The following is a 25,076-nucleotide window of genomic DNA, read 5'->3' as shown; positions in this document are numbered from 1 at the left end:
CATTGCCTTTCTTTGGGATTGGAATGAAAACTGACCGTTTCTAGTCCTGTGGCCACTGCTGAGTTTCCCAAATTTGCTGGCATACTGAGTGCAGCACTTTCACAGCATCATCTTTCAGGATTTGAAAGTTCCAATAGAATTCCATCACCTCCACTAGCTTTGTTTGTAGTGATGCTTCCTAAGGCCCACTTGACTTCACATTCCAGGATGTCTGGCTCTAGGTGAATGATCACTCCATCGTGATTATCTTGGTTGTGAAGATCTTTTTTGTACAGTTCTTCTGTGTATTCTTGCCACCTCCTCTTAATGTCTTCTGCTTCTGTTAGGTCCATACTGCTTCTGTCCTTTATTGAGCCCATCTTTGCATGAAATGTTCCCTTGGTATCTCTAATTTTCTTGAAGAGATCTCTAGTCTTTCCCATTCTGTTGTTTTCCTCTATTTCTTTGCATTGATTACTGAGGAAGGCTTTCTTATCTCTTCTTGCTATTCTTTGGAACTCTGCATTCAAATGGGTATATCTTTCCTTTTCTCCTTTGCTTTTCGCTTCTTTTCTTTTCACAGCTATTTGTAAGGCCTCCTCAGGCAGGAGAGGGAGAAGGACTTCAAGCATCAGGAGAGGTTTTAGGCTACAGATTCAGGATTTTCTGAATATGGATGGCTCCTTGTGGTTCAGTCTCTCTCCTGGAAACATGGTTTCCAGTCCCCTGAGGGGCTGGGAAGATAGGATGTTACCTATCCAGCCCACACCTCCCGTATCCCCATCTAGCATTCTGTTCCCTACTTGCGGCATTCTCAAGTGTGGCTCTTCCCAGGACACTCTCTTCCACAGTCCTGATTCTCTGCCTTGATTCCCACTCTACATGGAGTGTAATACAACTTACCATTTTATCAGGTTAATCAGTCAGGCCATCTAGTCAGCATCTCACCTCTGTCCCTTCTGAGCTCTGCAACTCTGAGAAAATTACCTATTTTCTCCAAACCTTTGATTTCTTACTCATTAAGATTGGGTTCCTCATTTGTGAAACCTCCAAGCCTCAGGTTTGTAATTTTTAAGAAAGCAATAGTTCCAGCATTATAGAACTGTAATCAGAAGGACTGCAATATTCCACGTACAGTGCCTCTTACAGTGCCTGACATGCAGTGTGTGTGTGTGTGTGTTAGTTGCTTAGTCATGTCCAACTCTTTGCGACCCCATGGACTGTAGCCTGGCTGTCCATGGGATTCTCCAGGCAAGAATACTGGTGTGGGTCGCCATTTCCTTCTCCAGGGGATCTTCCTGACCCCGGGATCGAACCCAGGTCTCCCTCACTGCTAGCAGATTCTTTCCTATCTCCACCACCAGGAAAGTTACAGGTCAAAGAATTTGTTGTGTGGTTGTAAAATGCGCAGTCAAGACCGTTGAGAAGCAAGGCCAGTGTTTCTTCTGCAGAGACCACGGTCTGGCTCAGAGGACGTCCCTCCACTCACGAGTGTGCACCCAGCTCCGGACAGCCTCGGGACAAGGGCCTCAGCCCTAGAGGTGGAGGCTGAGGGTGAGCTTGGTGGTGTCTTGGTCCCATGTGAAGGAGGTCAGGTTTCACTCATTTTAAGAGGTTAATGACATGCAGTATGTACTCCGTAAATGTTAACACTCGTTGTTCTGGGATGTCGGTAGGGTTATTCAGCTGCCTTCTGAAAGTGGTTGTGAGAGGGGGTGGCTGGGGGTGTGGGGGATTGTTGGACTGAAGGCCTAGATGTTGTGAAATAGGTCTCAGGAAAGGTCTTCTAGCTTTCCAGGCAGTCCCCCCACAAGGCTGGCAAGAAGCCCTCGTGGGCTTGTGTCCACACAGCGCTGGCTAGGTTTGCTGAATGTCAGAGGAGGAAGAGGCTGAAAGTATCATGTCATCTAAGCCCTCTGACAAGGGTGAATGGGAGAGGAAACTGAGGCTCAGTGGAGTGAAATGACTGTCTGAGGTCACGTGGCTGGTCAGTGGCAGACCTAGGATCGAACCCATTTACTGATTTCTAGTATCTTTTCTGACACAGCGTGTCCCCCTGTTCAATGCTTGGGTGGAAACACACACAGAGCTCCAGTGGGTGGTGGGACGCATTCCAGGGTGTTTGGAAGGGTGCTCAGCCTGCCCTTTGGCCAGCATGAGGGAGGAAGCTGAAAGTGATAGAACAGGCTCTGGTTAGTGGCCTGACATCATGGGATTTGCCCAAGCTTGTGAAGTTTATTCATAATTAATTTATCCAGGAACTATTTATAGAATGTCTTACAATAATAGCTAACATTTATCGCGCACTTACCCTATGGCAGGCAGCATACCCTGTGTTTTACAGGTACTGCCTTATACTGTTGTCCTGTGGAACATCCTTGTGAATATGACGAAGCAAGGCCTGGAGAGTTTAGGTCACTTGCCCTAGTAACTAGCTAGTAAGAGGCAATGCTGAGCTGTGGTCTCAGCCCATCTGTGCTCTTAGCTCCTACTCTCTGTTCTCTCCCTATATCCTCCCCTATCACCTTGCTGGCCAGCCTCAGATTGGGTGCTGGGAATAGAGGGGAAAGGAGATACACATAATCCCTGCTCTCATGGGTCTCACACCCCAGCAGTGTCTTAACACAGTGGCTTCCAAACTGTTTGGAACCTGACTCACAGAAAGTACATCGTCTTCCTTTCTTTTTTATTGGAGTGTAATTGCTTTACAATGTTGTGTTAGTTTTTGCTGTACAACGATGTGAATCAGTTATATATATACATATATTCCTTCTCTCTTGGCCTCCCTCCCACCCACCCCTCATTGCAGAGCACTGAGTTGAGCTTCCTGTGCTTTATGGCTTCCTACTAGCTATCTGTTTGGTACATGGTAGTGTATATGTCAATCCTGCTCTCCCAGTTTGTCCCACCCTCTGTTCCCCCAACTGTGTCAGCGTGTCTGTTCTCTATTTCACATCTCTATTCCTGCCCTGGAAATTGGTTCATCTGTACCATCTTTGTAGATTCTACATATATGCATTGATATATATTTGTTTTTCTCTTACTTCACTCTGTATGACAGGCTCTAGGTCCATCCATATCCCTACAAATGACCCAATTTTGTTTCTTTTTATGTCTGAGTAATATTCCACAATATATGTATACCATATTTATTATACAATTTGTACCCCACTTCCCAATATGTAAACCTTTCACAAAATAATATTTCCTTTTACTACTTGTATACTTTGATACTTTCTATTCTGTTATGTTGTTGTTTAGTTGCTAAGTTGTTTCTGACTCTTTGGGGACACAATGGGCTGTAGCCCACCAGGCTCCTCTATCCTTGGGATTTCCCAGCAAGAATGCTGGAGTGGGCCACCGTTTCATTCTCCAGGAGATCTTCCTGACCCAGTGATCAAACTCCTGTATTGCAGGAAGATTCTTTACCACTGAGCCACCTGGGAAGCCATTCTATTATGTTGTATTTTACTTAGTTAGTGGGTGGTTGAAACCTACTATGTTGATTTTTCCAACCCACAGGTAGGTTGCATTTTACAGTTTGAAAAACTGCCCAATAGGCATCTTATCGTACTGCCCCTCTTCTTACCTGCCAATCCAAGAACAGATGCTCACCTAACCTTTCTGATGCCTCAATTTCCCCATTCTGTACAACAGGCCTAGGTACTGTCTTAGGAAGGACCATACGCGTTCATTGATGTTGGTTTAGCTCCAAAGTGCTGGGTAAGCTCTAGGCGGTCGGGAGGTGGCAGAGGCTGCAGGAAGCAGAGAGCCACCATTGGTCTGATCACAGGACTTGCCCCTGGACCTCTGTCTTACAGGCACTGCCTCCAGGCTCGCCCCGCTGTAACCTGAAGGAGGACCTGCTGAAGGATAACTGCGCCCCGGAGTCCATCGAGTTCCCGATCAGTGAGGCCAGAATCCTGGAGGCCAGGCCCCTCAGTGACAAGGGCACTGGAGACAGCTCCCAGATTACCCAAGTCAGTCCCCAGAGGATTGCCCTCCGCCTACGGCCAGGTAGGGAGCCTGTGGACGTGGTTCACGAGGAAATTGTGGTGGGAAAAGGATGTGGGGGGAGGTGTGAGCAGGAGAATGGAAGAAAATGGAAGACTTGGGGACCTGGAGTCCGAAGATTGGAGTTTGAATCTTGACTCTTCCATAGATTAGCTATTTGACATTGTTAAAGTTATTTAATCCTGCTAACATTGTGATGCTTAGTCGCTAGGTTGCATCCCACTCTTTATGACCCCATGTAGCCCACCAGGCTCCTGAGTCCATGGGATTTTCCAGGCAAGAGTACTGGAGTGGATTGCCGTAAAAATGTCTGTTTCTTGTTTTCCTCAATGTCTGTTTTACCGAGTACATAGCTTTCTCTCGGGGCTCAAATTATATATAAGACGAGGAAGCAGTTTATAAGACCCTTTTCCATGTGAGATTGAGGCAAGGCCATGTATAGGGACAGAGAAAATAGGGGCGGGAGACTTTCAGAGGGGTAAGGATTAGGCTAAGAGACAGGCTTTTTGAAGCACTGATATTGACTTTCCAATTAAATCAAGAATTTAAGAAAGAGTGTTTTATGTGCAAGGCATGTGTTGGGTACTGTGCGATTCAGAGAAGAGTGGAACACAGTTCCTCCCTTTACAGAGTTTGGAATGTAGTAACTGCCAACACTTCTGTGATCCTGGGTAGTAAACCCTTGGGACCCAGGGATTAGACAGATGGGGATTTAGAGACAGTGAAGACTTTTAGAATGGAAAAGAAGAGGTTAAAAATAGGAGAGTTAAGAGATTGAAAGAGTAATAGAATTGCAAGGGGAGAGAAAGAGGAACGAGGGCTTTCAAGTTCAGTTTGCTCAAGAAGTTACTTCAGGGAATTCCCTGGTGGTCCAGTGGTTAGGACTTGTCACTTTTACTGTGGTGGCCTGGGTTCAGTCCCTGGTCAGGGAACTAAGATCCCATAAGCCACATGGCACAGCAAAAAACAAAACAAAACAAAAATTTGCTTCATCCTAATATGTCCAAAGGCTTCCCTGATAGCTCAGCTAGTAAGGAATCCACCTGCAATGCAGGAGACTCCGGTTCCATTCCTGGGTCAGGAAGATGCCCTGGAGAAGGGATAGGCTACCCACTCCAGTATTCCTGGGCTTCCCTGGTGGCTTAGATGGTAAAGGATCTGCCTGTGGGAGACCTGGGTTTGATTTCTGGGTTGGGAAGATCCCCTGGAGGAGGACATGGCAACCCACTATTCTTGCCTGGAGAATCCCATGGGCAGAGGATCCTGGCAGGCTCTAGGCCACGGGGTGGCAAAGAGTCGGACACAACTGAGCGACTGAGCACAGCACAGCCCAGCAAATATGTCCAAATCTGCTTAAGTCTTAGAGGAAGAAGAGAAGAAGGCTTAATGTCCTTCTGCCTTACAGATGATTCGAAGATTTTCTCCGTCCAAGTTCGGCAGGTGGAAGATTACCCTGTGGACATCTACTACTTAATGGACTTGTCTTACTCCATGAAGGATGACCTGCGGAACATCCAGAACCTGGGTACCAAGCTGGCCTCCCAGATGCGTAAGCTCACCAGTAACCTGCGGATTGGCTTCGGGGCCTTTGTGGATAAGCCCGTGTCACCATACATGTATATTTCTCCACCAGAGGCTATCAGAAACCCTTGCTATGAGTAAGTCTCTCCTGTAGAAGCCAGGGTAGCATCTCTTCCCATTGCCCCACATGTGCCCAAGTCCTGCTTCTTATTTCTACCTCCAGGTTGGCTTTGTTGTCTGCTTTCTGGCCACATTGTTTCTCCTCTTTACCAAGGTCTCCCTGTCTGGCAAGCGGGCTGACTCACTGACTGTGTTAATAGTTAGTAATCAACCAAAATTGTTAATAATAAACAAGGCTATTTGGAGACCTAGAAAGGAAATTCATTAGCTTCCTGGTCTAGGTCACAAATAAATAGTAAGACAAGAGAGAATAAAAGAGAAATGAGACCGAACATAGAGAGAGAACTTTATGGATAAGTAAATAGAGGAGTTATGATTTCAGAATGATTGATTCCATTGTTATTGTCCTCCTTATCTAGAAGATGGGTCCTACAGAGTTAAAATGCAAGGAATTAAGTCCTAGAGGAATATAAAAGAGTGGAAATGATATTTATTGAACCATCTAGCGTAAATGGATGTGTCCCTACTTTGAGACTTTGGCTTACAACTGAATGGTTTATTTATTTAATTGGTGGAGAGACTATGCAAATTCATGAATTATAATTTAAAATAATGGTTATCAAGTCTGTCAGGGTACAGCTTTACTTTTTAGATTTGAGAGTTATGTGGGTTGTAAGTTTACCCAGTAAGGATGTCAACTGTGAGTTAAAGAAATAAACCAATGGAGTGGGGACAGAAAAAAAAAAACCTATGTCCTGCTTGACACAGATCTATCAATTTATTGATAGCTCAGAGACATAAAGTTATTGATGAACTTTTGCTTATTGTTATGTTAATGTTACTTTAGAGAAGTGTTGAATATAAGGTGTTAGCAATAGCAACCAAAGCCTCACTCTGATCTGAGAACCTTCCCCATGTTAACTCACTTAAACCTTACAACTAAAAGATGCTTGCTCCTTGGAATAAAAGCTATGACAAACCTAGACAGTGTATTAAAAAGCAGAGACATTACTTTGCCAACAAAGGTCCGTAGAGTCAAAAAAATCTGTATAATCAAAGCTATGGTTTTTCCAGTAGTCATGTATGGATGTGAGAGTTGGTCCATAAAGAAGGCTGAGTGCTAAAGAATTGATGCTTTCAAACTGTGGTGTTGGAGAAGACTTGAGAGTCCTTTGGACAGCAAGGAGATCAAACCTGTCAATCCTAAAGGAAATCAGTCCTGAATATTCATTGGAAGGACTGATGTTGAAGCTCCAATACTTTGGCTACCTGATGCAAAGAGCTGACTCATAGGAAAAGACCGTGATGCTGGGAAAGATTGAAGGCAGGAGGAGAAGGGGACAACAGGGGATTTGATGGTTGGATGGCATCACTGACTCAATGGATATGAGTTTGAGCAAGCTCTGGGAGTTGATGGTGGGCAGGGAAGCCTGGTGTGCTGCAGTCCATGGGGTTGCAAAGAGTTGGACACAACTGAGCAACTGAACAACAAGGCTTCACAACAACCCTTACTAGCTATCATGTCCCCATTTGTTTTATAGGTTAGGTATAGAGAAGCTTGCCTAGGGTTCCATGACTAGTAAGTCAAGGAACTGGGATTTGAATCAAGGGAGTCTGGTTCCACAGTTCACTCTCTTCTCCTCTGAGCTAGGTGGAGGTTAGTTCAATGTGATGCCTAGGTAATTTGAAGGGTTTAGAGTCTAAACTCTCTGGATAATTCTAGCTTCATAGAACTGGACTGGGTGTACCATTTTCCACATCTCTCTCCCTCTTTTCCCTCCCATTCCCCAGGTAGTCTTTTCTCCACCCCATCCCTGGCTACACCACATGGCATGTGGGATCCCTTAGTTCCCTGACCAGGGATCGAACCTGCATTCCCTGTATTGGAAGCACTCGACTGCTGCCGGGGTCCAGCCCCGGTGGATCCAGGGTGATTCGAAGCGTGGACGGCGTAGGCGAGGAAAACGTATTTATTTATTAATATAGGATTAGATTAGGAAGAAATAGTGTAGTAGGAAAATTAAGTGGAGAAAAAAGGCTGAATAACTTGGTTTACGTGGAAAGCCAATAAAGTTCCAGACAAGGAGCTTGCACCATCTACGTTAGAACACCGGTGTCCTCTTGAATATCGGGGGGTGCCCCGCCTTGGGCTCCTCGTCACGTGGATCTTAAAAGCCGGGACAAGTGAGTAGACATGGTGAGCCTCCACGCCCCAGATGGGAATTCAGCCAGAAATTAGAGTAAAGAGGAGACACAGGGGAAACCACTCCAGCGACTGGCCCCGGCCCCTATTGTCTAGAAAGGCCTTTTATACCTTTTTGATTGTACATAGAGATCAATGGGTAATACAAAATTATGCAGTGTTAGCAGTCCAGACTGTTACCAAAACCAGGCTTTTCTCTCTGCATACCTAATTGTATACACAAGTCTTAGGTGATTTACATCATCTTCTGGCCAAAAAGGGCCAATTAACATTTTACAGCCTTTTTTCTGATAAGGGTTTGTCAACCAGAAGACTTATTTGTGTTGATCTTCCCAAAGTCTGGTGCTGCTCTCAGAAAGCACTAAATAAAGTTACATTCTTACATAGCAAGGACACAAGAGGAGTGCAGTGATATATAACAAAGAGAAGTAATTAACTCAAAAGTCTAGTGTTGCTAACATCAAAACTATTATATATCTTTTTCCATATCCCGTTTACATTGATTAACATCCTCCCAGGTGCCTAAAAGATAAAGAATATGGAGGCCTGGCAGCAGTAATTGAGTCAACAGTGAAAACCCTCTACCAATATAATTTTTAACTCTTTAGGAAAGGCTCTGTATCTGTAAGATGCTTTTAAGCTTTGTGCCTCTCGCGGTTGGGGGCCTGTAAGCAATTCACAAGCTGTAAGAGGTCTGGGGAAACCTGTTAGGCAAGCTAGAGAGTTGTCAGAGGGGGTTTAACTGAAACATCCCTTTCAAATGCAGAAGACTAAAGCCCTGAGTTGACTTTTTCCAGAGAATATCAGAAGAGTGGAGAAGCAGAGTACAAAAGCCGGCAGATTTTTGGTTTGGGGGGTACATGCTCAGGAAATTCCAGGGGGAACCCCTGAAACCTGATCACGTCCTTGCGTTTTGTCAGGCTTCCTTCCTCATGACCTTGTCACGGGCGGGATTCCTCACGCTGGCTCCCGGCACTGCCAGGGAAGTCCCCCTCCCTGCCATCTTTTATGTCAGATGTCTGTTTAAATCATCTCCTTCCCTCCCTAGTATGAAGGCTACCTGTTTGCCCATGTTTGGCTACAAACATGTGCTGACCCTAACTGACCAGGTGACCCGCTTCAATGAGGAGGTGAAGAAGCAGAGTGTGTCACGGAACCGAGATGCCCCAGAGGGTGGTTTTGATGCCATCATGCAAGCTACCGTCTGTGATGTGAGTTTGGAGGGTGTGGAGTGCCAGGTGTGGTTGGAGCAGATCAAAATGGGGAGGAAGTGGTTCAACAGTGGGGATTTCTGGGTGAAATACAAGATAGGAACTAAGCAGAGCTTTGTACAGTATGAGCAACATGTTGCTGCTGATAAGCAACCTCTGCTTGTATTTGCTCCCTGGCCAGAGCTGATAGTTTTTTGAACCTTAGGGGACCCAGGTGCTTACTGGGGAGAGCATCTCCCCACCTTCTCTGGAAGTGTATCCGAGTCCAGGCTGGGTTCACTTAACCTCAGCAAAGTGGGCAGATGTTCAGGCAAGATTTCTTCTGCCCAGCCCAGCTCTGCAGATGCAGGTGGGTTTCTGGATGGGCCATGTGATTCTCATTGAAGAAGTTCTATTTGGAGATGAAGTAGGTGTCTTTCAGCTCCTTGAACTAGTGAGCCCTGAGACTGTTTTTCTAAGAGAACAGAAACTGCTGAGTTGGAAAGCTCCAGCTTGTGTTCCAAGGACTGGGACTGAGGCCATTCTCCAGCCCGTGTCTAGCCCTTCAGATTGGGAACTCCTTAGGTCTTTGTTTTGTACAGTGACATAGCTAAAGTTGCTGTCTTTCACCTTTTTTTTTTTTTTTTTTAAACAGGAGAAGATTGGCTGGAGGAATGATGCCTCCCACTTGCTGGTGTTTACCACTGATGCCAAGACCCATATAGCGCTGGATGGAAGGCTGGCAGGCATCGTCCAGCCCAATGATGGGCAGTGTTATGTGGGCAATGACAACCATTATTCTGCCTCCACTACCATGGTGAGATTCTTTTTTCCACTTATGGTTCCTATTCACTATGGCCAGGACTGCCCTAACTCAGGCAGAGTCTTTGTGTGAATATGAAAATGACAGGCCTTCCTCTGGGCAAGATACAGGGCTCTTTGCAGCCTGTCTTCATCCAGGGTACAACCTGCACAACCATTAGAGATGGTCCTGGCTGGGGTCAGTGTTACTGCTACCCCCACTGCCTCCAGCACCAGCTGCAGCCTCATGGCATCCAGAATGGACCCAGAGGACTTCTACATGTTCAGCTGGAAAGCAGGGCCATCCTGTCACTGTGTACAAATTAGCCCCTTCTTGAAGCATCATGCTCTCTGTGGTTTTTGGAAGAAGACAGAGGAGAAAGAGACAAAGACTGGCCAACCATGGCGAGCCAGTCCTGTGAGGAAAGGATAAAGGGCTCAGAGTCATTTAGCTGGAATCCAAGGGCTAAAGGATGGTTTAGCTGATACATGAGAAGACTTTTTAAAGTTACAAACTAAAAAAATTTTATTATTTTTTTTAATATGAAAAACTCTTAAAGATATTTTATTTATTTATTTGGCTGCATTGGATCTTAGTTGCAGCACTTAGATCTTTGATTTCATTGTGGCATATGAACTCTTAGTTGCAGCATGTGGGATCTTAGTTCCCTGACCAGGGATTGAACCCAGGGCCCCTGCATGGAGAGCCTGGAGTCTTAGCCACTGAACCACCAGGAAAGTCCCAAGAAGACGTTGTTTTAAAATTATTATTTTTTTTTGAGGTAACGTTGGTTTATTTTTATTTTTTTTTAATATTTTATTTTATTTAATTTTTTTAAATTTTATTTTTACTTTATTTTACTTTACAATACTGTATTGGTTTTGCCATACATTGACATGAATCCACCACGGGTGTATACAAGCTCCCATTATATGTTTCGCAGTGTACATCAGTATCTTTCTACTTCTGCATACACTTCACCATGCTCACCACCCCAAATTTAGTTTCCATCTGTCACCATACAGTTGATCCTCTTTACCCATTTCACCCTCCTCCACCCCTTCCCCTCTGGTAACCACTACTCTGTTTGAGAAGACTTCTTGAAAGTTGTTTTCTATGTCCACAGAAGGTAAAACAAAGGAAAGGAATTTACATGGAAACAAGAGAAATTGCAGTAAACCATAAAGAAAATGTACAGACCTGCAGAATACTGATACTCTGAGTATATAAGGGGAGATGTGAACTCTTCATTTCTTAAAGACAATATAGCAATTACTCCATCTAGGTGGCTTAAATGTACACCTGTGTAAGGACAGGAACCTGAGTTTCACGATCTCATGAGCTCCCTGAAAGGTCTAGGATTCCAGAGATATGTTCATAATTTGTCAGCACTGCCTTTTTGGCTTGAGTTTTTGGTATCAGCCGTATGCAGGTTGAGGACTACCAAGCAATGGGTGAGTCTATAGTGACTGACATCTAGTCTAGGCAAGGCCTTGGGGCTTCCCCGGTGTCTCCGCAGTAAAGAACCTACCTGCAATGCAGGAGACTCAGGAGACATGGGTTCGATCCCTGGATTGGGAAGATCCCTTGGAGGAGAGTATGGCAACCCACTCCAGTATTCTTGCCTGGAGAATTCCATGGATGGAGGAGCCTGGTGGGCTACAGTCCATGGGGTGGCAAAGAATTAGACGTAACTGAAGCGACTGAACACACACACACTAGGCATGCCCTTACTGGGGTTGGAGAATGTTAACAAGACTATATTATGCCCTGCTCTTAAAGAGTTTTTGGTTTAGTCAAGAAGATATGGTACCAATAACAGAAGGTGCATGATTAATGCTAACTAGGTGAAACATTTGATAAAGGCTTTAGGTATTCAAAAGAAGAAGGCTCATTGTGAATTGGGGTGGTCAAGGAAGGCCTCCTGGCAAAGGTGAGACCTGAGCTGGATCCTAAGGAAGGAGGGTTAACAAAAAGAAGTCCACTCCAGGTGGGCGAAAGACAGGGTTCCAGATCAGTGGTGAGTGAAAGGGGGAGAGAGGCTGCATGATGCCTGGAAAGGAAGGCTGAGATCACATGGCAGAGTCCTGTGAGCACCAAGCCAAGGCATTTGTCAGGAGCCACAAAACAGGAGTAGGCGTCAAAACGACGAGGCCTGGCAGAGCCTGGTCCAGGCAGCTGCTCCTTGGTGTGGCTGCTTCACATCTGAGTAGGAAGAAAGAGGAGCTTAGTTTTGATACTACAAGCCTGTATCTCTTCATCTATCCTGAGTTCACACCTGAGTTTGTGTTTGCTTCTCATTGTCATGGGGTGAAAAAGTTAAAGCCCCACCACTGTCTGGGCCATGGCCCCATTCAACCAAGTCCTAAGGTTTAGAATCCAGGGATGTATGTGAATAGACTTCTTACTTCTTAACTAATCCCCACATCCTCCCTTTTTACAGGATTATCCCTCCTTGGGGCTGATGACTGAGAAGCTATCCCAGAAAAACATCAATTTGATCTTTGCAGTGACTGAAAGTGTAGTCAATCTCTACCAGGTGACTATAGCTTCGGGGCTTCCTGGAGTGGGAGTGGGGTCTGTGATGGGTGGACCTATCTCAGGGAACCAACCCAGACTACCTTTGGCCATGGTCCCCAATCAGGAAACACTTCGGAGCTAATGATTACTTTTGGTGAACCTCTCTCCTCCAACCTTGAACATAGAAGGATGGGTGTATTGACATTTGCAGAGGTGGAGGGGAGTAATTTAGTGGGAAGAGCCGTGTGAGAGGTTCTCTGTAATTTTTCTCAGGGCTGAAAAACTGCTAGATATATTCTTGGCAGTGATAAGTAAAATATCCCATCCCTCCCTCAATTTTCTTTTCAAGACTCTCCATCTATTTGGGGAGGGCTTTTGGAGATCACCACCTTTATCGGTCGTTCCTAGACATCTTTATCTTCTTTTCTAGAACTATAGTGAGCTCATCCCAGGGACCACAGTGGGGGTTCTGTCTACTGATTCCAGCAATGTTCTCCAGCTCATTGTGGATGCTTATGGGGTAAGTGTCTTACACTGGGAATAGACCCGCTAAGAGTCCACTGCCCTTGGCATTACCCAGGAGGCCTCAGATTTGGGAATCCTGGCAGCTAGTCCACCATGCAGCCTTGACTGCCTTCTTGTTCTTCCAGAGGCTAGGTGATAGGCAGCACTGGGAGGAATGCAGCCTTCTGCAACAGAAATGGCTCAGGAGGGGATGGAGGGAGCCATAGGAACAGCAGAGGAAATGCTTAGAGAAGGTGAAATGGAAAGAGACAATGGGGATGATGTTAAGGAGCAGGGCCCTGAAACTGGGAGTGGGTACAGACTGAGGGAGAGCTGGGCTCCAACAACAGAGGAAAGAGGGAGCTGAATTATGGGGAATGTGAGGTTGATGAAAAAGTAGGTAGAAAGTGGTACTACCCAAGGCGACCAGTATCAGCACTCCTTTCTTGCAAGTCTGTGAGGCCTGCAGGAGGGCACAGCTGGTTTAGATTTTACCGAGACTCACCTAGACACAAGTGGAGAAAGAGCGAGAGCAGGTCTTGGGCTGGAAGGTTAGTGGGATACAGGCTCCTAGGGATGCTGTGGCAGCTGGCAGGTGGACCTCAGCATTTAGGGGGTAGGTGAGTCCAGGACCACCTGGTGGCTTTTGCTTGGGATGTAATTGGCCCCTACTTGTGTCCTCTCAGCCCATTTTCTTGCCTTCTTTTGCCCTTTCTTGCTCAGAAAATCCGCTCTAAAGTAGAGCTGGAAGTGCGTGACCTCCCCGAGGAGCTGTCCTTATCCTTCAATGCCACATGTCTCAACAATGAAGTCATCCCAGGCCTGAAGTCTTGTGTCGGACTCAAGATTGGAGACACGGTGAGGTGGGCTGGACAGGGGCTGACGCTGCGGCTCTCACCTTGGCCTGTGCCCCGGAACCTCTGTGGGCACCCACCCCTTCCTTCCCTGTACTTTCTTCCTGAACGTCCTTACAAGTCAGATGTAACGGAGCTGCCAGCCTTTGCCTCCGAGGCTTCTGTTGCCTAAACTTTCTCTGTTAAGTAACTTCCCTGTCAGGATTTTTTTTAAACTTGCATTTAGGTGACTGTTTATGCACAGTCAATTGCAGATGATAATATTTCTTGCCTTCAGCCCCTTACTGGTCTCCACCCTCCTCTAAAGTAATGCCTTTCGTTGCTTCACAACGTAAATGGAAATGTCATCTGTAAATATTTATTGAGCCCTGACTTCGTGCCAGGCATTGTCCTAGCTGCTGAAGATTTGGCAGCAAACAGAATAGGTGAAAATACCACCATCATGGAATTTCAGAATGCAAACGTTCATTTTGCCTCCTTAATCCCTCTGTGGCTTTCCTTCCCTAGTGGTTGGTTCTCCTCAGCTTCTGCCTTAGGGGAGAGGGATGGTGAAAGGGGTGGGAAGAAAAGAGGGGCTTATCTATAGTTTTATCATTCATGTCTGTATTATTTAATGTCTATATCCATCTCTCTTTCTGTCTATATTCTAGGCACATGTGCACACACCCTAGTAAGAAACATTGGCCTGAAACAAGTTTGATTGCACAAGTGATGAAATGTCACATGGAAATGGAACAGGGATCTCCCTGGTGGTCTGGTGGTTCTCTCTCTGGGCTTCCACTGCACGGCGCATGGTTTCGATCCCTGGATGGGGAATTAAGATCTTGCATGCTGCAAGGCGGGACCAAAATAAATAAATAAATAAACAACAACAACCAAAACTATAAAGAAATTGAACAGTAGGCCTTGAGCCTGAGGTTGGCCACTATGCGACACTGTATGGGTTAGGGTTAGGGTTACCATTGTTATGGTTTAGTTGCTGTCATGTCTGATTCTTTTGTGACCCCATTGACTGTAGCCCCGCCAGACTCCTCTGTCCGTGGGATTTTCCGGGCAAGAATACTGAAGTGGGTTGCCATTTCCTTCTGCAGGGGATCTTCTCCACCCAGGGACTGAACCCGTGTCTCTTGTATCTCCTATACTGGCAGGCAGATTCTTTACCACTGAGCCACCCAGGAAGCCCCAGGGTTACCATACAATGCCACAAAATCGTGCTTTGTGTACCTTGATATTATGTAATCAGCTAGCTTAGTTGGCCAAAGGCAGAGTGTTTATAAGATCATAGGTTCTGCTCTGCTTGAACTGGTTTATTTTTTAAAAAAAAGCTATCTCGTGATTATAAGCCATGTCTACACCCAGCCAGCAGGTCACAATGGCACAGCTGTCCCCAGGTCTTGCTTTGGCTTTGCAGACCCTGGTAGTGGCAAAGCTGAGGAACTTTGGCTTGCGGGGGACAGGACACCCAGTTTGAGTATTCCTGGGCAGGGCAGGGAACAGCTTCTTTCCCTCTAGCGCTGGAGTGTCAACAGGGTCCCCTGTGTCTGAACACGATCTTACTTTCCATCCAGGTGAGCTTCAGCATTGAGGCCAAAGTGCGTGGCTGTCCCCAGAAGAAGGAGAAGTCCTTCACCATCAAGCCTGTGGGCTTCAAAGACAGCCTCACTGTGCAGGTCACTTTCGACTGTGACTGTGCCTGCCAGGCCGAGGCTGAGCCTTATAGCCACCGCTGCAACAATGGCAATGGGACCTTTGAGTGTGGGGTGTGCCGCTGTGGGCCTGGCTGGCTGGGGTCCCAGTGCGAGTGCTCGGAAGAGGACTACCGCCCCTCACAGCAGGATGAGTGCAGCCCCCGGGAGGGCCAGCCCATCTGCAGCCAGCGGGGCGAGTGTCTCTGTGGCCAGTGCGTCTGCCACAGCAGTGACTTTGGCAAGATCACGGGCAAGTACTGCGAGTGTGATGACTTCTCCTGTGTCCGCTACAAGGGGGAGATGTGCTCAGGTGAGTGGAGTTGCACATGCCTTCCATCCTGGTACCCACACACACTCACGCATCTGCAGCCTCTGGAAATGGAGGCAGCCTAGGGCTTGAGCTGGGCACAGGGTGGCTCAGGGGCAGAGGGAGCCGATGGTGTTCCACTCCGAGGGCAGGAAACAGAAGCGAGGTTCTCTTTAATTCCCCTCAGCTCCCTCTGTCCTTTCGCGAGGGACACAGGAAGGAAATGAGTGCCTGCTTTCAGGGGGCTTCTCTCTTAAAAGAGGGTGGGAAAGAGTGGGGAAAAGTGAAAGTGAAGATAGCTTTTTCTTTTCTCTCATTTGCCCTTCAGCTCACATTTTAAGTCACTGGTTTCTAATCTTTTTGAGGATATGAATCAACCCTTTTTTAAATTAAAAAAGTTTGTTTTTTTTTTTTGCCACACCATGTAGTATCTTAGTTTAGTTCTTTGACTAGAGGTCGAAACTAGCCCTTCTCCCCCACATTGGAAGAGTGGAGTCTTTTTTTTTTTTTTAAGAGTGGAGTCTTAACCACTGTACCACCAGGGAAGTCCTCCAACCCTTTTTTTTTACTTAAAAAAAAAAAACCACTGACTAATGCTAATTAGAATTGTAGTATACATAGGTTTGGAAACTACATGATGTCAGAATATGTAGTGAAGTTAGTAATGATTATTTTACATGAATTTATATTTTCATCACACAACATGTGGAAAACAAGTACTGTCTTTGTAAGATATTGGAGCACATTTAATGAGCCAGTACACTTAGGAGAGTGACTGAAAAATAGTAAGTGTTGGTACTATTAAGTGTTGGTACTCTTATTAAGTGTTGGTACTGTTTTATTATCACTGTTAGTATATTATTACTTTTTGTACTCTAGATCTCTACAGTCCAAAATGGAGGCTATTTAAATGAATCAAGTTTAATGAAAGCTTAAGTACAAAGTTTAAATCAAATTAAATAAAAAAAGTTAGTTTCTGTGTTCCTCAGGAGCCATGTGTGGCTAGTTGCCACCGTATTGCACAGCACAGATGATTTTTGGGGGTGCTGCCACAGACAGTCCCAGACTGCAGGCTGGGGACTATGAGTTTGAATCCTCCTACCTGCAGGATACTGAATTGTTGTCTACCTCATTACAAAATTCAGTAAAATCTTGAGGCCCATGATACTCTCAAGCTGGTTTCTACTTACCCCAAAGCCCACTCCTGGGGTACTTCCCCAGCTAGAAGTCCAACTAAGTTAACGTAATCCTTATCTGCAGACACACTGACAACACTCCCAGAGGCAGTTAGGCAGTCTGAGTTGTTCCTGAGCACTAGGGATACATTTTGCTGGGCTGTAGTCACTGTGGCTTAATCCCCATTGTGAGAGAGAGACTGAAGATATCTGCAATTTGGTTGGGACCAGTTTGCAGTTGTATTGTGTGGCCAATTGAACAGAGAGTATCACTTGGTTCTGGGGTGATCAAGCCTATGAGCCAGATGGGCTTCACTTGCCCTGGGGCTCTAACCAGCGGAGCTAATCTACCCAGGTGTTCATTTTAACATTGGCCTTGAGGAAAGCTTAATGAGAAAGGTAAGTGTGTGTCATTCTAAAGCATACCCAAGTAATATAAAAATGGCTTCTATCTATTACCTACAACATTGTTTACTCAAGTCAACAAAATTTGAGAGACTGGAGAAAAATGATATCAGAGAAAAGGAATACTGTTCCTAGAATGTTAAAATCTTCAATTTGCAGTAATATTTTATAGCATTTGAGACTGATCAAATTAAATATCTTTTTATAACAAAAAATTGATATGAGAGAGATTAGGGGAAAGAGAGATCAGATATGCACGGACACACAGACACACCCAGCAATTTGAATTCGGGAGTGAGGCAAGAGTTTCGGTTCCTTCTCACAGGGGTCCCCAACATCCGGGATCTAATGCCTGATAATCCGAGGTGGAGCTGATGGATTAATAATAGAAATAAAGGGCAGAATAAATGGAATGCTCTTGAATCATCCCCAAACCATCCCTCCCAACCCCAGTCCATGGAAAAATTGTCTTCTGTGAAACCCATCCCTGGTGCTAAAACGGTTGGGGACTGCTGCCTTCTAATATTTAATAGTATTTATGTCGTATCCAGGGCTTTCCTGGTGGCTCAGACAGTAAAGAATCAGTCTGCAAGGCGGGAGACCTGGGTTCGATCCCTGGGTTGGGAAGATCCCCTGGAGGAGGGCATGTCAACCCACTCCAGTATTCTTGCCTGGAGAATCCCATGGACAGAGGAGCCTAGCGGGCTACAGACCACAGGGTTGCAAAGAGTTGGACACAACTGAGCGACTAAGCACACACACGTCGTATTCAAGGCACCAAAGGGAATGGTTAAGTTTGACATGAGGAGAAGTTTGGGACTGAGGGAAAAAAAGTTCCCCCTAGGAGAGGCTTACACACAGACCACGACGGCACCAGGGTGGGAGGGAGGCCCGCTGCTACTCTATGGGCTGATTGTTCCTGGTCTGATGTGGGGCATGTGGGAGGGATCCCAGCCAGAGTGTGTTTCCTTTGGCTGCCCGCCCCACTGAAGCCGCAGAACAAAGGCCCCGGGTCAGCAGCCCTTATTCCTGCCTCCCAGCCGCACAGGAACAGCTCGTCCCCAGTGAGCTCCAGCCCATCACACGAGGGAAGCCCAGGCAGCCACTGCAGCTCTGAGGCCTCCCTCTCCCTTCCTGCCAGGGTGTTGGGTGCCCGCCGGCCTCAAGTCTGGACCCTCTGTTGCCGTTATCTCATCCTCCAGGGACACATGCTCGCTGAACACCTGCTCTGTGCCAGGCCCTCGGTCCACATGGGTGCAAAGGGGTCATGTGTGGTTCCTGACCTGGCGGGGCTTATAGCCCAGCTCATCCTTGTCCCTCCCTGCCTAGAGCTGCTGGCCTGGTCTGTTCTTTGCTCAAGCAGGGGCTCGGGAGTCCAATGATTTGGCCATGGTCCCAGCCCCTGGCTGTCCCTGCCCCCTCCTCCCCACTGGAGGCATGGTCTTTGTGGTTGCATGGTATCAGCACCCCTCAAATATCAGGGCCTGTGCATCCTTGTCCTCAAGGGATTCTTCCCCTGTCACATCAAGGTTTTTTTTCCCAGAAACTGTCCTCAAGCAGGATACATTATTGATATATAATCCTAACGAATGTAGAGGGAAAAAAAGTTTGTCCTTTCCTCCTCCTTGAGAATTCCAGATCCCTGTCTCCTTGGGGACCCCCGGTCTTCTTATCAACCTGCCTAGGAATTGACTCACGTGAACGCTGGTCAGGCGCCCATGTGAGCCAGGTTCTGTGCTGTGTGCCATAGTGCTGTGGGATAGAGCGGCATGAATAAGGGACTTCCTTGGTGGTTCAGTTGTTAAGATTCCAAACTCCCAATGCAGGGCGACCTGGGTTCGATCCCTGGTCAGGGAACTAGATCTTGCAGGCCGCAACTAAGAGTCTTCATGCTGCGACTATGACCTGGCACAGCCAAAAAAAGAAAAAGAGAGAAGCATGAATAAGACAGTTTTGTCATAAACTTACCCAAGGAGAATTCACAGCACAAGGCAGAACCTGCTAGATCCCAGAAGTGAAGTGTCCTCAGTGAGTGTTATAGAGAGACTCACTCTGGACAGGGGAACCCTGGGAGGCTTCATGGAGAAGGTGGGAAGTCAGAGAAAGGGCTGGCCCATAGAGGAGGGCAGTGGAGTGATGTGTCAGCCCAGAAGGTCAAACTGTATGAGGGAGTGGCTGCCTGACCTGAGACTCCTGCTCCTCCCTTTCCTTCCCCTCCCCCACACCTCCTGGGCCATCTTTTTTCTCTCCCTCCTCTTTCTCACATTTTCTCTTCGTTTTCCAGCCTCCTCCCCTGACTTTCCTGTGAACCCCTTTTGCTGGAGGGACGCCAGTCCTGTGACATTACCGCACTTTGGTTTCCTTTTAAAGCTTGACCCTGCCGGAGCCTTGGAGCCAGCCTGCTGGCGCTGGCCTGCCACTGTCCACTCCCAACCTCACTCCCGGGCTGGCCTGTGGGCCGTCTTCTCAAAGATCACTTTGTTTAGCCTCACAAAGGAAACACTATGAGACAAGGGTTTCTGAGGAGACTGAGGCCTCTGAGTGCTGCCAGGCCTCTGTGGGGTCCACTTTTCCTTATCCAGGAGGCATGGTCAAAAGCTGGGTGTAGTGGACACTGTGGCGGTCCCACTCTGCTGGCTGGCCCACCCATCCCCCTGCCACTGGTACGGCTGCTGGGAGTACCTCACAACTGTACCTTCTCTGGAGAATTATTTTCAGCTGACAGGAGCTGGATGGCGCTCAGACCGTGGTTAATGACTGGTGGACAAGGGGTTATACAACCTTGTATAACCCCTTGGGGCCTTGTATAACCCCTTGGGGCCTTTGCCTCAAGGTTGCTGTGGTGCTGGTCACGCCCATCAGCCTGCCGTGGGATCAAGCTGAGGGGCGTTGTCAGGCTGAGACCACATTCCTGCCAGCTTTTTTTTTTTTTTTTTGATGTGGACCATTTTTAAAGTCTTTATTGACTTTGTTACAATATTGCCTTTTGGTTTTTTGGCCACGGGACATGTAGGATCTTAGCTTCCCAAACAGGGATTGAACCTGCTCTCCCTGCGTTGGAAGGTGATACCTTAACCATTGGACCGCCAGGGAAGTCCCCCTGTGAGCATTTGACTCCTGCCCTGTCCTGCTTCCCTCCTTCCCTCTGCGTCCCCAGGGAGTTGCTGGGACAAGAATCCTCACCACAAGTCATACTTATAGGGAACCCAACCTCAAAATGCAGTCTATCTTCTTTCTTCATCCTTCTACCAGCCCAGTATCTCTGCTCTCTAGATCAGGGGCCCCTGATCTTCGGGATCTAAGGCCTGATGATCTCAGGTGGAGCTGATGTAATAATATTAGAAATAAAGTACAGAATAAATGTACCAGGCTGGGATCATTATGAAACCATCCTTCTACCCCAGCCTGTGGAAAAATTGTCTTCCACGAAAACATGATGTCTTCCACTTTTGACCGTGGTGCCAACAAGACTGGGGACAGCAGCTCTAGGTGTATTAGGTTGGCTGAAAGTTCATTTGGGTTTTTACCATAAGATGATATGGAAAAACCCCAGCGAGCTGTTTGGCCAACCCAATATTTGGCAGCTGGGGTCACTGAAGTTATGTTTCCCATTCTTCTTGGGAAACAGACACACACAGTGAAGGTGTGTCTGAGCCTTGAATGCCATTGTGGTTCCCAGAGGATTATGCTGGTATCGCTCATCCTTTAGTGGGTGATACCAGCCAGAGGGACCTATAGTGGCCAAGAGATATTAATCGGACCCCCTGGGTCACTGGGTAGCAGGGGCTGTGCCAGCTCATTGCTATTTGAGCCTGGCTGTGTACCATCCTCTCCTCCACCATCTTGGGGCCCATCTGCTCACACAATGGTTTGGTTTTCAGATCAATTCATGTTACTTCCCCCTTGCTCCCTGCCTTTCCTCTGATTAACAATCAGATTTTTATTATTCATCCACTTCTTCCTGATTCAGAGTCCTGGAGAATGAGTCACCTTTCTACAAGATTTAGGAGCCAAGTTTTAAAGCCTTGGTAAATGAATATTAGGGGAATATAGTGTTGAGAGTTAATGCCTGCATTTAAGCAGTCTAACCCCTACCCTCACCCCGTCTCTCTCTCTCTCCTCTTCCTATACTCAGGTAGGGAAGCAAATAAGTCGTTCCTAGTAAGGCTGGTGGCTCTTTGCAAACTATGATAATACAATGAAGAGCATAGGTTGGTGAAGGTTTATGTGTATTTTCTAGGAATTTAACTAAAGGAGGTAAGATCTATGATAGTAGGGATTTTGCCTGTCTTGTTCACCGTTGAGTCCCCAGTGCTCAAGATGTGGTATGAGCTCAGTAAATATTTGTTGAATGAATAGATAAATAAGAAATTGCATTAGTTGTACACCTACTGTGTATCAGATTTTATACTAATCACTATTGATGGAAAAATGAATATAATATGTGCTCCCCCATCAGGGAGCTCACAATCCAGAAAGATAAGCAAGCAAATGGGTTAAACATCAGGGTTGAAATAAAGGTATCTATAAGTACTGGGAGAATACAACTGTCCCCACGACAGCTGATTTGGCCTGGAGAGGTCAGAAAAAAGTTACAGAGGGGAAGGAACATTGGAGTTGGGCTTTAAAGGATGAGGAGGAGTTCGGTTGTGGTCTCAGGATGAAAGGGCGTCTAAGCAGAGGGAACAGCAGGCAGAGAAGCGTGAGGCTATAACAGTGTAGAAGACAGTGAATGGCTCAGTGTGGAGGCAAAAGCGTGGTGATGTGAAGAGGGTGATGAGGGGTAGAGCCCCGAATACCGTCCTGGAGGGGGCGTCCCTGACTGGTCTGCCCCCTTGGGCTGTGTGTTTGCAGGCCATGGCCAGTGCAGCTGTGGGGACTGCCTGTGTGACTCCGACTGGACCGGCTACTACTGCAACTGTACCACACGCACGGATACCTGCATGTCCAGCAACGGGTTGCTGTGCAGCGGGCGGGGCAAGTGCGAGTGCGGCAGCTGTGTCTGCATCCAGCCTGGCTCCTATGGGGATACCTGTGAGAAGTGTCCCACCTGCCCTGATGCTTGCACCTTTAAGAAGTAAGTGGGCAGAGACGTGAGTTGGAGAGAGTTGAGTGTCTGGGATGGGGAAGAGGGTCCCCCATACTGTACAGGTTCTGTCCCTTACTCACCAGAGCTTTAGAGAGAGAGGAGTCCGTTCTAGCAAATGACTAGCTTTCATCTTTCCATCGTAAGCTTGAGGGAAAGCTGGAGATAGAGCCAGGGTGAAGGGGACAGAGTGGTACCAGCTGGACTGCAGTTGGAGAAACCTCTCTTTTAGGTGGGATCCTGAATCCTGAGTTGGGAGGAAGGCTAAACCAGATAACTCCTGGGGAATGTTCCAGTGCTGAGGTTCTGATTTTGTGAAGGATGTGGGGCTGGAATTATGAAGGCTACTGTGTGAAACAGGAGATATTCACCACTACAAACATCATTCATCTGGGGGCAGAGGAAGCCCCATCAACCCAGGTCCATGGCCCCACTCTTTCTCTTTCTACTTTAGCCTGGCTGGACTCATGGGTGTGCAACCTGCACATTTGTACAGCACCCTGTCCTTAGAAGGGCCTCACATTTTGTTTAATGCTCTGCTACCATTGTTTCGAAATTCTTCCTAATTTAAAGAAAATTTATTTATTTATCTATGGCCACACTGGGTCTTCATTGCTGCGCAAGGGCTTTCTCTACTTGTGGTGAGCAGAGGCTACTCCTTAGTTGTGGCGCGTGGGCTTTTCATTGCGGTGTTTTCTCTTGTTGCAGAGCTCAGGCTCCAGGGTGCACAGGCTTTAGCAGTTGCAGCAGGCGGGCTCAGTAGTTGTGGCGCAAGGACTTAGCTGCCTTGTGTTATGTGGGATCTTCTCGGACCAAGGATCGAACCTGTGTCCCCTGCATTGTCAGCAGACTCCCAACCACTGGACCACCAGGGAAGCCCCCTACTAATTTTTGAATAAGGGACTGACATTTTTGTTTTGTTCCAGGCCCCCAAATTATGAGATCAGTTCTGACTTTAGGGCTCCCAGAAGTGATGTAGGGTTTGCCCTCCTGTCACAGTCTTGGATGGGACATAAAGAAGTTTAATAAAGTTCCTGGAGGCCTCTGCCTACCTAGCCTTACCTATCAGTCAGGAGGGCAGTCCCACCCCTGAACTCCAGATGTGAATTTCTGGTCCCCCAGGGTTGTCTTACAAATGTTTTTCTTTCTGTGTCTGTTTTCTGGTGTGTGTGGGGAGCAACTTTCTGGGTATATGGCAGGCAGAGCCAGACTGTAGCACACTTAGGGGTCTTCCTTCCCTGGCTTCACCCCTGTGTCCCCTCTCTTTTAGGGAGTGTGTGGAATGTAAGAAGTTTAACCGGGGAGCCCTCAACGAGGAAAATACCTGCAACCGTTATTGTCGTGATGAGATTGAGCCTGTGAAGGAACTTAGTAAGTTCAGCAAGCCATAGAGTTATGCACACCCACATTCTAGGTTTTTCCAGTTTAACCCCAGAAACTATCCAACTCTCATCTGTAAAATGGAAGAGTAATTTCTACCTCAAAGGTATACTGTGCAGGCCTGATACACAGTAGTTCCTTCCTAAAAGCTAGCTTCCCTGAGAGTCTTTCTGCATGTCTGCTAATGTGTTCAGCAGTCCCCTCCTCTTTTACTTCATAGAGCCCATGGGCTCAGCAAAATCCTGCAAAGAACTTTTAAAGTATGTATAAACCTGGCAACCCTAGCTTTACTACCCCAAGGAAAGAAAGATGATGTACCCCATTTTACAGGTGAAGAAACTGAGGCACAGAATGAAGAAGTAGTTGCCCATGATAATCTTAGTTTGGTAGGCCAGTCAGCATTTACTAAGGGGTTTCCAGGTGGCTCAGTGGTAAAGAATCTGCCTGCCAGTGCAGAAGATGCAAGAGACATGGATTCGAGTCCTGGGCTGGGAAGATCCTCTAGAATAAATAGGAAACGGCAACTCACTCCAGTATTCTTGCCTGGAAAATTCTATGGACAGAGGAGCCTGGTGGGCTTCAGTCCATGGAGCTGCAAAGAGTGGGACACGACTGAATGACTGAACACACAAGTTTTCCTCAGCATGTTAAGCAAGGTCCAGCATACAGGTCTGCAGATACAGAGGGAAACCTTCACCTTTATGGATCTGGAGCCACAATTATTAGCCTGAAGCCCTTTTGGCTCTTGGGAGCCCTTCCTGGCATAAGACATAAATACAGTGAGGAACAAACTTGCCTGCAGTTATTCTGGTTTGTGCTTCATCTTGATTTAAAAGGAGTTGCTCTTTGCTGCAGTCACATATCTGATGTAGTTATCTAGGTCAGTTAGACATTGGGCGATGCTGAGAGATAGTGATCTCACATGAAGGAAGGAACACATGTTCAGTGGGAGCCACAGGAAGACACAGCTAGCCAGCCAGCTTCAGGGTGGGTGTGCTTTGGGAAAGAGTCAGATCTGTAGATCCTTTGGCTAATGTCTGAAGTGGGTCTGGAGTAATAGTGATTTGGGAATTGAATTTGAAAAGGCAGTTTGTCCTCTGGAGGAGACCAGGCTTGCTATGATTAGCTTAGATGGAAGAGGCTGCTGATAGGAGAGATTTTTATCATCTAGACTAGATGAGTATCACAAGTTAGTCGATAAATACCCCCATCCTCCACCATGATAATCATAAAAATAAATGCTTCTTTGTATGGAATTGTATAACGTACAAATGACAAAAGTATCTTTTTGTGCACATTATCTTATTCTTCTCCCAATAACCTAGTAA

At 46.7% G+C, this 25,076-nt stretch overlaps 1 protein-coding gene across 2 annotated transcripts in view; it reads left to right on the top strand.

The window, feature by feature from the left end:
• Positions 1–25,076, top strand: part of ITGB3 (integrin subunit beta 3) — a 63,277-nt gene that overhangs the window by 26,291 nt on the left and 11,910 nt on the right. The window contains exons 3-12 of one of the 2 annotated variants that reach the window (XM_040245066.1): positions 3,801–3,996; positions 5,399–5,651; positions 8,886–9,048; positions 9,683–9,844; positions 12,273–12,368; positions 12,780–12,869; positions 13,577–13,711; positions 15,276–15,705; positions 22,137–22,359; positions 23,639–23,739. In XM_040245066.1, coding sequence (XP_040101000.1) covers positions 3,801–3,996; positions 5,399–5,651; positions 8,886–9,048; positions 9,683–9,844; positions 12,273–12,368; positions 12,780–12,869; positions 13,577–13,711; positions 15,276–15,705; positions 22,137–22,359; positions 23,639–23,739 — 1,849 coding nt within the window. The remainder of the gene's footprint in view (positions 1–3,800; positions 3,997–5,398; positions 5,652–8,885; positions 9,049–9,682; positions 9,845–12,272; positions 12,369–12,779; positions 12,870–13,576; positions 13,712–15,275; positions 15,706–22,136; positions 22,360–23,638; positions 23,740–25,076) is intronic. The other variant, XR_005721787.1, reaches the window with a different exon arrangement.

The sequence above is a fragment of the Oryx dammah genome, unplaced genomic scaffold, assembly GCF_014754425.2.
Source record: "Oryx dammah isolate SB20612 unplaced genomic scaffold, SCBI_Odam_1.1 HiC_scaffold_8, whole genome shotgun sequence".
NCBI classification, from domain to species: Eukaryota; Metazoa; Chordata; class Mammalia; order Artiodactyla; family Bovidae; genus Oryx; species Oryx dammah.
The sequence above is the reverse complement of the archived record's forward strand: the minus strand, read 5'-3'. Positions and strand labels throughout refer to the sequence as shown.